This window comes from Pantherophis guttatus, chromosome 3, assembly GCF_059756535.1.
Source record: "Pantherophis guttatus breed Tessera chromosome 3, ASM5975653v1, whole genome shotgun sequence".
NCBI lineage: Eukaryota > Metazoa > Chordata > Lepidosauria > Squamata > Colubridae > Pantherophis > Pantherophis guttatus.
The window spans coordinates 43,421,254-43,434,968 of record NC_142065.1 but is presented as its reverse complement, the minus strand read 5'-3'; the positions used below and the strand labels follow the sequence as shown (position 1 = coordinate 43,434,968).

The 13,715-nt window shown below is 36.3% G+C and overlaps 1 protein-coding gene across 1 annotated transcript in view; it reads right to left on the bottom strand.

The window, feature by feature from the left end:
• Positions 1-13,715, bottom strand: part of PLXNA2 (plexin A2) — a 449,635-nt gene that overhangs the window by 390,986 nt on the left and 44,934 nt on the right. Inside the window, exons 2-3 of the mRNA XM_034414337.3 lie at positions 9,028-10,301; positions 7,052-7,234 (exon numbers count right to left, since the gene is read on the bottom strand). Of these exons, the coding sequence (XP_034270228.1) occupies positions 7,052-7,234; positions 9,028-10,245 (1,401 nt within the window). The 5' untranslated portion in view covers positions 10,246-10,301. The remainder of the gene's footprint in view (positions 1-7,051; positions 7,235-9,027; positions 10,302-13,715) is intronic.

Sequence of the window (13,715 nt, the reverse complement as noted above, 5' to 3'; positions counted from 1 at the left end):
TAACTATTCTAGAAAGCTCCATAGAAAAGGCCCAGCAACCATAGCATCTACTCTGTGCATTAATTGGTACATTGACTTCTATTCTAAAAAGACTCTGCTACTAGGGCTTCAGAACAGATAAAAACATTGATAGGTTTGATGGAACAAACAAGTGGAAGAAATATAGGGAAATTCTGTGCATTCACAGTGGATCTCTAGAAAGTATCTAAAGACAACTTCCAATGTTAAAATCATAGGATCGCTTTCTGAAATTAATAGAATAGATGTCAGTGTAAAATGTAGGAAAATACATAAAAAATAAGAACCATCAGCCATCAAAAACCATATAATTTATCATGGCATCTAGAATATTTTGCCCTTACAATTGCTAACAATTGCTTAGCATTTCTTCTTTAGAGAGTTTTCTCTAATTTGACATCAGCAAGATTTTCTCTCCCAAAGAGTATGAAAAAATTTCCATGGCAGAGTTTTTTTCAGATATCTACTAATATTCCACCTGTTTAAATCTCTTAGCTTGCTAAGGGCTTTTATTTTTTTAAAACTCATTTTCTAAGGAAGTTAAAGTGGTTTAATCTCACTGAAATTCCTCTGGGACTTAAATAAGTGCCTATCATCATTTCTGAAATTATGAGTTGGCTACCTTTGCATATTTAAGCCATGTGTAAAACATGATTGAAATTGCCTTCTGTAAAAATGTGCATAAGGAAGCATGCCAAGACAACTACAATTACTGGTAGTAGAGAGACTACAGAAATAATGGGAAAGGATTATGAGAAAATATTATGCTGAATTACCCAGATAGCATCATAATACCCACTTTCAAACAGTTGAACAAAACTTCTAGTCTCTTGCCAGAATTTAGATCTATCCAGCCCAGCTTATTCCTTGCTTTAGGAGAGCCAAGTATTCTGTGATTTGACATGGATAAAGTTTAGCCTAATCCCTGGAGGATCCAACAGTCCCTAAACTTGTCACAAAAATAAAGGTCTCCAATAGGTGGGTTGTAAACTGTAAATAAACTGCCAACACTGGCCTTGCCCAGGTTCCAAAAGCCCATCTCACTCGACCCACTGGGGCTCATAAAATAACAAAACAAACAGCAAGCTCACTAGCAGGCATCTGGGAAACTCGCCAATCTCATTATGGGGGAAGCAGCATTAAGCTCTGGCTTTTTAAGAGCAGACAGAATCCCCTTTTTCCAGAAGTCAGTTATAGCTGTGACTGGCACGTTGGTGGAGAAAAGATGGGGAGGGGTTTCATAGCCACAGAGAACACAGCACTGAATATCACCCCACAACTCTCTCATATGCATGCAATTGCACGCCTCCTTGCAGTTGGTGGCAGAACTAAAGTTTTTCCACATCTCCCAAAGAATCAGGCTTGAATCACAATTATCAAATGCTAGTTTCTTAAACAAGCATTGAGTTTTCAGTCTCCTTTGTTTGTTCTTTCATCTTAAACTGTGCTTTCCTACTGGAAAACTGTGCTCACCAAAGCCAGGAAGTTAAATATTGTTAGTCTGATTTTATCCCAAATGAAACCATCCTAGATGATTTTTACAGGGAAAACTCTAACCCTAACCCTTTCCATAAAATATTGGAGGGGGGGCACAAAAAAGGAATTATCCACAAAAGTGATCCATTATATTCACCAGAGATCCAGGATTCTAAACTGCTTTGTTAAGCTGCACATGCACAGATCACCTATGATGACATCCGGGGCAGTGGGCGGAGCCTCCTGCCATTTTTACTACTGGTTCTTGCGAACTGGTCCAAACCGGGGGCAACCCACCACTGGGGTGGGGGAGTGGAGAATAAAACAAAGGAGACATTATAGGAAAATGTGGGATGATAAGAAATGGAGGAGGACCCTTTTCCAATCCCTCTGTAAATCTCTATTTATGAGCTGTGGCAACTCCACAAAAGTTTCAATGGAAACACCAACAAGAACAAGGTCTACTTTTTTTTGAGAATGAAACAATGTAAGTTGTATAAAGGCATTTCTGGCACTGGTAAATGTATTAATTTGTAGGTTTCAGAATTAAACTTTCATCTTCATTCCTACTTCCCTCATGTGCAATCAGCCAAGACCCAGCAAATCCCAAGGGTACCTAAAGAGCTGTTGGTATCGATAATGAATTGTTATCAATGTTGATTTTCTTCCAATATTGAGGGTATTGTTACCAGGACATTTATATATTGCTTTACTACAACTAAAGCAGAATATCATAATGTTCTGTTTAGCTTTAAGATGGAATGTTTTGAGGTTAAATTTAGGCAAATTAGATACACCATTTATCAGGATATGATATAGCCTACACAAGGGAAGCTCTGCTGTTTCTTCAACCACAGTTAGATGTTTTACAACATAGAAGCTAATAGAGAAAAATAAATAGATTAGTAATGAAGATTTCACAGAAACTGACTAATCGATTAAGAGGAAGTAGCATATTGCCATAGGAATGCAATGTTCTCAGCGATGAATCCTCTGAAGGCACAGAGATATGTTTAGAAAATGATATGGTCAGAATCAGCTTCCCAAATCCTTTCCAGCAAGAAAATCCCCTTAGGGCAAAAAAAAGAAAAAAATAAACCATTCAGCAGAAGACCACAACTAATGGATTATTCTGGCAATCAAGATTGCCAGTTCTGAACTCTTATTGGCTCAGACTGATCATCAAGTAATGATTTTTAAAACTGTGTATATATTTTACACATCACTTTTTACGCCATAATGTTTTAAGACTGGCAAGTTCTTAAAACTCTAAAGTACTGCAATTCTTTTACAAGGAGAAATCATTGGCACAACTCAATATCTTCATTTTTAAATAAATTCACCCTTACTTGAATGGCACGTTTGTACTATATCTGGCAATTTTCCTCAAAACTCAGAGTTTCTTTCCACAACTAAAATGTAGTGATGAGAAAATCAGCAATTTCAATCAGGGTCACTGGGTTAGTGACAGCCAAATCCCCCTGCCCTGGTTCCTGACAATAAATTGCTTAATTCCTGCTTTGAAAAACATGATTTTAAGCAAGATTGCTGCAAAAAGCATCCCACTCCACTCCTAATAATTCTGAATAACACCCATGCTAATATATTATTTTTTGTTTAGGGTTTTTAGAATTTAGAATTTTGTTTAGATTTTTTTAGAATCTTAGAATTTGTTCTAATTTCGAACAAATATTTCCTGACTTCTTGAATGTAACAGGCATTAACATTGATACACATTTCATCTTTTTATATATTACTCTAGAACAGTGTTTCTCAGTGTCAGCAACTTTAAGATGGGTGGACTTTAACTGGCAAGAGGAATTTGGAGAGTTGAAGTTTTTTAACTCAAATGTGATGACCCTATGTGACTCTGTAATGACAGCACAGCAGCCTAATTCCTATAAATAGACTTGGCATCAAAAATGCATTTGTTTAAAAAGTTTCCTCTATAAAAATGCCATTAGGGATTAAACCATCCCAAAATGAACAGTCCTTTAGTAATCCTACATAATTAATAGAACACAATTTCCCTTGGAACATTAAATTACCAAAATTCACATACAAGCTACTCTCTTTAAGTGCATTTTAAAGTAAAGACTTCCCAGCTAAAACTGCAGTAGCCTAAGCACACCCACATATACACTGATGCCACACACTATTCAATTGGTATACCTTTGAGAAATGTTGTTTCAAACAGAGTACAGAGCTGAAGAGGTAAAGAACCGTACACAGTACTACTAGTAGTTGTGGTCAATATTAAGGACGTTACTGGTAATCCAACAATTATGGAGTCACAAACCATCTGCAGTCTTGAAATTAAACTGAAGGTCAAGAGCTCAATTGCCTTTATATTCAGTGCAACTATTTTCAGGAAATGGGTCTGCCAAAATATAGACTAATTGAACACATTAAGAAAAATTCTGTGCAAGTATATATTAACAATTGTGTGGGATTATGTTCTAAGGAACACATGGGTCTTGCTTGTGAATAATTACAAGGGGTTGTACTGCCCTGTGGTATCCATCTCATGCACCAACTCATGAACTTTTAGTCTAATATCACTTGACTTTATGGTGGTGAAAAATGAGCAGACCTGCTTTCCTAAAACATGCTTGTGTCATCATGTGAATTACAGTTATAACTGGAAAGCAAACCTGTTGGCAGAATTAATACCACACAACCATAATGAGGTTTTCTCAATTTTGCTCCAACATGTCATATAAATGTAAATTTGCGGTTTGGAAATCAGGGCTTTTGCTTTAACATAATGTTTCAGCTCAGCCAATTATTGCTTATTTAAAAAATCATGGCGAAACAAATCACAGCCAAACAAATGATGACCTAGGATGCCCTGTGAATTCAGCCATAACATGCCTAATTCCTTAACTAAGATTCATTATGTTAGTTAATGTAACAAATTACATTACATTCATTAGTTAATTCATCACATTTGATCATACTTCCTTCTGTAGCTTCTCCTTTCACTTTATATGTTCTGCAGCTCAGTGGTGGGTTTCAAATTTTTTTACTACCGGTTCTGTGGGTTTGGCTTGGTGGGTGTGGCAGGGGAAAGATATTGTAAAATATCCATTTCCACCCCACTCCAGGGGAAGGATACTGCAAAATCCCCATTTCCTCCTGATCAGCTGGGACTTGGGAGGCAGAGAATAGATGGGGATGGGGCCAGTCAGAATTTTTACTACTGGTTTTCCGAAATACTCAAAATTTCCACTACCGGTTCTCCAGAACTGGTCAGAACCTGCTGAAACCCACCTCTGCTGAAGTTCCTGCACTACTATATTTGGGCTGGAAAAATCCATATGACCTCTAGATAGAAGCAAAGAGTTTAGAGTTTTCTGTGTTTCTTTGCTGCTGCACAATGATTATCTAGATTTTTAAAACCTTATCCAACACTCCAGAGCAGATTTTTAGATGCATGGAACCTGCATTGGGAGGCAAACAAAGCTAAAAATCACTGTCCTATTCCTTCCTCTACTCCTAAGAGAATATTATTACGACTTATGATGGCGTATCAGGATTCATTCTCAACAGCCAAATGGGAAATGATATCACTCAGCAATGAGGTTATGTCCATAACTGATTGAAATTACCAATTTCTAAAGCTGTTGGAATGGAAAGTTTAAATTTATGCGAACATCTAATTTACCACAGAGCTTTACTGCTTTACCATGAATAGTGTGAAGAAAAAGCCACAATGAATTACCTCTTCACTTCCTAAGTTTCAGGAAAAAAAGAAGCCTTTGTTTAAAAGCAAAGGAATGAAAAATGCCCCTTGGGCAAGTAGTTTGCTTTTACAACAAAGGCTATAAGGAATTTTATCTAATGGGTCTGTTAGTCATAGGATAAAGTCCATAGAAAGTGCAGAATGGTGAACAGCAAGATTAGAGTGTAAAATAGCTATGCCTGAATTAGACTACGCATTTTAAAAACGCTACCATTACCAATATTAACTCATATATTCCTCTTAAATATTGTAAGGAGATTACTGTCAACATCAGGATTTCCACTGCTAAAAAGAAAAGTGAAATCAAGTATGCATGTTTCCAAATTTTAAGAGACATTTACAGATGATAAGTCAGAAGAAATTAATTATTCTATCCATACTGTACAAAAATATATGACCAAGCATAAAGAAACGAGCCTTAAAAATAGCATATCTTCTAAATAATAAAAGTATTCAAATGTGATTTTAATACTGAAAATCTGAAAAATCAAATGTGATTTTAATACTGAAAATCTGCATGTTTCTCCAGTTTCATAGATTCTTTAGTGTAAAACCCCCATTCAACCCAGAAATCATTAGGCACTCTTGACATGATTGTAGTAGTAGTAATGGTGATGTTTTAGCAGCATGTTTTCAAAAGAACAAGTGCAAATAATTGGGATAGCCCTGAAAAATTGTGTGCCCCATAGCAGAAAGAGAATCAAACTTAGATCGTGTTTGAAAAGTATATTAAAATAAATATGCCTTTTAAAAATATAACAATAAAGTGATTATTTAGCAAATGAAACAGAAATATTAACTCAGATTAACCCAGGAGTATTTTGATTTTTAAAAAAACCAAAACCACAAGAATTTGAATATTTAATTCTTATATACTACAGCATAGGCTTCTGATGTCTGTTTTTGCTACTTTAAATTTACATACGTCTCCCACACTCTTCATACTCCTTGGCTGTACTTGCTTCCTAATCGTAAAATAATCCATGGATCTTTATGATTTGGGGAAGCAAAAGTAGCCAGAGAAATTAGGGTTGACTAGAGATATGATTGTATAAGAAAAGAGATATTTGAGAATCAAACATTCCCCAGATAATTCAAAATTAAAGTAAGGATAGAAACCCATTGCATGACCAAATGCTCAAAACATGTTCTCAGTTCTCAGTTTTCTGAGAACATTTTTCAAACCAATAAACAATATCAAACAAAATTCTCAGTTCTCTTTTTCCTAGAGCAGCCTTTCTTAACTGGAATTTAGTAGGAGTTTCATGAGAGATTGTGACTGAAAAAAAATTGAATTGATGTGCCTTACAATGCTTACATTCATAGTAGTGGGAATTTTTATGCTGCAACTCAGTTGCTGGCTTGCCACTTGTTGTAAACATAAATATTGCAAATATGGGTTGAACAGGTTATAAGTAAAATATTTTGAAGTTTTTGCAATTTATTTTGGGATTTCTGAGCCCAAAAATCATTTTAAGGGTTCTTCCAGAATAAAAAGCTGAAAAAGGCTGCTCTAAAGCAATATATATTTCCTTAGGCGGGGAAGCCACCTGAGTGACTTTGAGCCAGTAAGTCTCTCTTAGCCCATCCACCTTACAGTATAGTCATTGTATGAGATATAAGAAACAAGAGCACTTGGTATGCATGCCATTGCCATCTTGAGTTAAGAAAAAATAAAGATAGGATAAAAATCTAATACATAAATAGATGAACTGAATATTGGTTGAAAATATGCAAAATAAAATTTTGTAAAACCTTTAACCATCAATACCCATAGAGAAATGAAATGTCTAAAGTAAATAGTTGTCTTACCTTCTTTAACTTGCCACTCTTGGTACCCACAAACACCACACTGTAGCCATTGTAGACATATGATGTAACAGAAGTCATCCGATCACGACTGGATGTATAGAGGGTCACTCCCTCTACTGGCATGGAGCCTCCCAGTGGCTGATTAATGTCCAATCCACAAAAGTTGTCATCTATTGGAACTGGCTGAAAGTTTTCACAAAATCTGCATTAGGAATGAATGCTGGCATTCTGAAAATTGCATAAGAAATAAGCCTGTGCAAGTCATTTGGTAAAATATATCTTTGGCCTTTCCATAATGTTGTGAAGAAATTAATTCTCAGTTCAGCATAAGCACTCTCTGAATCTCACTAGTTTTTATCTTGAGTATAATTATAATTAAGTGCAGTGCTGGTAAATAAATATAATTATACAGTGCAAACCAGTATAAGCAATAAAGCAATATAATTAATATATTTCCTATTTCTTCTCAATCATTCTCCTCAAAATATAAATTGATGGTTAGTAACATGTTACTAACAAGGTTGACTCAGCCTTCCATCCTTCCAAGGTGGGTAAGATGAGGACCCAGATTGTTGGGGGCAATAACGTTGATTCTGTAAACCACTTAGAAAGGGCTGTAAAAGCACTGTGAAGCGGTATATACAGTAAGTCTAAGTGCTATTGCTATGTTGAAAGTAGGCCAGATTCTTGAACCTTGAAGAAAACAAACTATGATTTTCTTCTTGTCAGAATTTTGTCTTTTCCTAGAAACAGCCAATTTTATCCCATACATATCTGCTTTAATGAGAAGCATTAACATTCCATTCATTCTGACACCTTCTCTAGGAAGGAACTAGTTAAGGACATGACCATTTGAGGCAGGATGGTCTGCATCATTTTACTCCAGCAAAATGTTGTAAACTAACTTTATCCTACTACATTGAGTATACAGTAGTATACTATAGTATACAGGAGTATATTATATTTACTGCCAATAATAGGAAATGCAGTTTAATATTTTGTACAGCAATAGATTGGAGAAGGTATCCTAAACAACCAGTAGAAAACATCTCCTTATCTAATCAGAATCTGTATGGTTAGACATCCTATTCCCCATTAACCAAATACTTGAGGAGTACAAAAGCAGAATATAAGCAAAGGAGCTTCGTGTTAACAGTATTGATTATGGTACTTGTGTAGCTAGGCTATATGCATGTAAAACATTAAAAGCAATGTCTTTAAAAGCCACTTCATTTTCTTTATATGCTCTGATATAGAAATCAAATTGTTTTTATTTTGATAAAGATGGTGGGGGGACATATAACTCTTGCATTTATTATCCTGGGGCAGCTGTATTAATCAAGACAAAGAATATAAAATGTCATTAAAATTGTCAGTGATGTTTGTTCCCAGAAACCTTGAGTTTCTGTGTATAGAGAATTAAATATATTATAATTAAATATATAAAGAATAAATATATAGAATAAAATATTCAATAAGTATTATTGAATAAATGTTATAATTATTTATACATATTAAAATAATGTAAGACCTCCAAACCAATTATTTCTTCCTTTTGTCCCATTGTTTTAGTAACAAAATGACTTTTAGCCAATACAAACTTCGCTTTTCTATTATTATAATACATGAATGAATTACAATTTCATGCAGAAAAAAGTCATGTGTAATCACGACTCCTACAAGTGGGAAAATGTTTGATCATTTCCACTCATACCTATTCTACACAATGGGTAGATCAAGTTGAAACTTCAGCAGCAGTCTTTTTAATTCCTGCCAGAAAATATGTCGAAGAAACATTATCCTGAGATGAATTAAAAACTGAGCTAACACTTAAATCTGGTTTCTCTTTCAGAACCTCCTCAAACTTCTTGCCAGGAAGCAAATACTTAAATCCCACAATTTTTAACAGTGCTACTGCTAATATGCTCCATACCTTCCTTAAGCAACCCTATTTAAAATACAGTAATCATTCTTACCGCCTTGGTACATTGGACATCTTTCCCGAGTAGCCAGTTGAGTTCCAAGTTGCCTTCCCCCTGGTAGCAAGATTGTAGCCGGTCCTTAATTTGGGCATTGATTGCACGGATGGGAAAGATGCAAAGAGCAGAGTCATCAGGGGGATGGTGATACTGTTTTTGTCCCTTGGAAAAAATGGCAAAAAGGACATCATCCTCGGCAGTGATGTTCAGGGATCTGGCAAGTACCTCCCCTGGCTTAGAAAGGGAAGCTGCCTGTAGTAGACGGTATTCCACATCACCTTTGACACAACCAAAGGGTAGAGAAACATAGGAGTGGAATTTAGGGTCATCCTTGCAGAGACGCACAATCCGAGATGTGTAGAAAAGGTCACTAGCTGAATTGATAGACACACCTTCAGGCGTTTCTGGCTGGACAGTCAGAAAATAAACAAAATTTCCACTGGCAAATCCATAGATATAGAAGATATCAAAGTGAGAGACTAAGGCCAATGTATCTGAAGGGATTTTGATTAGTGATGAAACAAAATCACTGTGGAGCTCATAATCCAACATAGCTGAGGATTCTGGGTCACGAGGCAGCTTTCGGCTAGAGAGGGTGGGAAAGTAATCCTGTTTACCATCCACTGCTGTGCCAATGAACAGCTTCCCGTCTTCTCCTTCAGAACGAACTATAACTCCATACATAGTGCCAGTCTTGTTGACGCTGGAAAGATAGTGTTCTTTCTTGTGAGATGGCTCTACTAAGATGAAGAGGTCATCCAGGCGCAGCAATTTACAGACGCCTTGATAGAGACTCCCACAGGCCAGCAGCCTATTTTCTGAGTAATCAATGATCAGGAGCTTGTTAACATTGTTCGTCAGAGTCAGGATCTCAGTACAGGGTTGCACAATAAGTGGTGGGTAGCAGGACTTGTTGTCTTCCTCAGGACCTGTCTTGTGATCTACCAAGACAGTCAAGTTTCCAGACAGCTTGTAAACCCGATTGATGGCTCCCACATAGACGGCCCCAGTCGTCTGATGGACTGTCAAGTGATTGAAAGTCCAATCACGGTTCTCAGGATGAAATGTATTATAGATAGTAGTGCTGTTAATGTTCTGTGAAAAGACTAAGAAAAGAAACACCAGGGCCACTGACCAGCCATCGGAGTCCCATGTCCGAGGCCAGAGCTTTCTCTGTTCCATCCTGTGGAGAAGAGCAAGGGAGAAAGGGAGCATATATCTCAAAACTCCCTGTGTGCGACTCTAGCCACAGCAGCTTTCTTTACATGTTTCTACAGAAAGGAAGAAAAAGAACAAAATGCCAGAACAAAAGATTAGATGGATCTCATCTTAGAATTACAATTGAAACAGACATTTCCATTAAAGACTCTTTGAAATAAAACAAAGACAATTCTAAATCCATAAGTGACCTTCTCATTTGAGTAAGTAGTACAAGCGTTAACTCTCTGTTCTGCCTCTGAGTATTAATTATTACACAATTTAACTGCTCATGATATGCTCTGAGCCATGATTTTAAAAACAAAAATGTTTTACACATTCACCTACTCAAACAGCAGATCTAAAATCTCAAATGGGGCGGATATATGCTTTCCTCTAGTTACAAGAAGAATTTTTCCCCAGATGGATTACAATTTAATTAAAGAGAAAGATATCAAAAGTAGAGCAAGCCCAACTATCTGCAGTACTTCTGGTTTTATATACTGCATTCGCATGCACAGGAAACTTGATGCCTCAGGCTGCATCTGCATTATCTGTGATTGGCCAGTCCAAAGGGTGCTGGCATAGTCTATATTAATAGACAGGTCAAATATGCATCAGTCACTCACAAATGTATGCAGTCAAGGAGGCATGGGAATCAGAACTTCTAAAGTCCCGAATTTCACACACAAAACCTTTGTATAAAATTTAAAAGTCTGTTAAGCAAATTGTACAGCTTTCATTAATAAGCACCTGTCTAGAAAAGGGTCACTGACTGAGATAAAAAAATGCTGCTGCTGCATATCTACATTATAGCCTTTAATAAGTCTTCTTACATGACAGCAGTAAAAAGTACAAGCAGAACTTTGGGTTGTGGAAGAATTTCAAGTATTGTTGTTTATTATTCCAATAAAAGTGGGAGGGGGAGAATATTGTTGATCAAGAACACTTGGTAATGTTTTTGTTATTTGGCATTAATTGGTGTCAGAAGAGAGGTTTTCAATTTGCACTTCTAACCATCTCTGGGTGGTTAGAAAAGATACATTGGCCAACTTCAGACAAGCTAGTTAGATGAGTTCAAGTTACATAATTATTCTCCCTAAAGACATTTAACTTTAGCTGTACCAGTAATAAGTGCCAAGGATCTCTCTATTCCTATTACTGGGCTCTTTCAGCTGAGATTGAATTAGATAGCTTTTGCCTCTCCTACATTTCTTCCCTGCAAAAGGAAGCACTAAAGATTTCGCACACAGTGATGAAACCCAATATCACTTATTACATATTGTTCTTTGTGGAGTCCTTGATGCTTTCTGAGCTTTGTTGTTTTTGTGCAAATGTTTCATTACATGGCTAAGTAATATTTTCAGTGCTGGAAGGCAATTGGGTTTGCTCTGTATTTATATAGAGTAGCTTTCCTTCTTATTTCTCTTCCTGCATCACTTTTGTGCTTAGGGTGATTGTAATCTAACTTCTGTCACCATCTGCCAGGATTGCATTCATCTTCCTCTAGAGCAGGTTTATCCAAATTAATGTTCGACAGTACCAGAAAAACTTGAGAAAAATACTAGAGTATTTCCAGGATTGCACAAGAATTCTTTCAATCTAATAACAAGATGAATTGATCCTAGCGGTTATTATTTTGAGATCTTAAAGTATTGTCCCTCCCCATTTCAGAATTTGAGTTAAAGGAAAATAAATCAGGCATCTGTCTGAAAAATCAAACTGAAAGATGGAAGTTTTATATTACTAAGGTGCTCTGCTCTTATCTGCAAACTCTTTTCTTGCTGTCACATCAGTCTGTGGCAAGTCCTGTATGGTACTTTCAATGCTAATTTGCATCTCTTTTTTTTTTATCTCTGGGTTATCATTCACTTGGGTATCATACCTGTCTGGAAAAAAAAATAATTGTAAGGGTTGAATTTAACAGCTGCATTGAAGTCCTCATATCAAAAATATTTGGAGAATGCAAGCAAAAGCAAGTGCTATTTAGACAGTCAGAAAGAGCTGTGATTCTCAGTTTAGTGGTTATGGACATCAATTTTCATGCTCTGATGCTAATCTATATAGCACTTACTACATCTATTTCTAGTAACTTAAAGTTTAAGGCTCAGCTAAAGGTTATAATTATTGCGTATGCAATAATTATACCAAATTTGCATTCCATATGTAAAACAAATTTATTTTCAAATCTGGTACCTTGGATATTTGCATTAGATTGCCCAAATGTGTGCACTCAGATACTGAGAAATGAATGCATATTTATTTCCTGGAATTACAGTATTTAAAGCAGGGTTGCTGTTTTTGTAGCAGATGGCAGAACCTAGTTGTTCTTAGCTGATCTCAAAAAAGCTAAGCAGAATTAGGTTTGATTAATATTTAGTTGGGAGACTACCAGGACATCCATCCAAGACAGACGTAATGACTATGTCCATATAAAGAAGAAAACAAATCAATTTGTCTATATAATCCCAAGAGATTGATCTAGGCTAAAGGGAATACAATGTATAATTATCAATCAGCTATTAAATGTTCATACAATAGTATACCTGAGATGCTAAATTAAAGACCTAAATGTGGTGAGTGACAAGGCTTACAGCTAAATCTCTTCCAGATCCTTTATTCTACTTATTTGAAAATAGCCATGTTAAACAAAATGACAAGTCATAAGGCTATTTCCTTAGGAAATAGAAGTTTTGCCCTAGAAAAACACTGGTTGTATAGTGCTCATATCAGAAAACCTTTTAAGCACTCTTTTGGAATATGAATTTATTCAAAACCAGATATTTGTGTGCATCTGGTTGTGTGTGGTGTGTATGTGTGTGTGTGTGTGTTTTCCATAAATACCCACCCCCTTCCTCAAGCTCTACAAGGAAAAAACAAAGACAAGGAAAATAAGATGAAATGCTTTATGCATCATAATCAGAGGTGGGTTTCAGCAGGTTTTGACCAGTTCTGGAGAACCAGTAACGGAAATTTTGTGTAGTTCGGAGAAGCGGTAAATACCACCTCTGACTGGCCCCACCCCCATCTATTCTCTGCTTCCCAAGTCCCAGCTGATTGGGAGGAAATGGGGATTTTACAGTAACCTTCCCCTGGAGTGAGGTGGGAATGGAGATTTTACAGTATCCTTTCCCTGCCATGCCCACCAAGCCACACCCACAGAACCGGTAGTAAAAAAAAATTGAAACCCACCACTGATTATAATCCCTTTTTTCATTCAAGAAGTTGCCATTAACCTGAAACATTTTGTAAATAGAATACTATTTACAGAACAATAGTATCCAAGAGAAATCTGAACTTCTTTTAACTTAATCGTGTGAATACGCTTTAAGAAAAGTGCTTAAAAAAAAAGCTTATCTGAATGATGATTCCAATATATTCTCATCTGGCTGGGTGATGGAAGGGGAGGAGTGTGTGTTTGTTTACACTGTGATAATTCAAGTTTAAGTTCATGAAATGGTATGGTCATCAAATGAACAGAAATAATA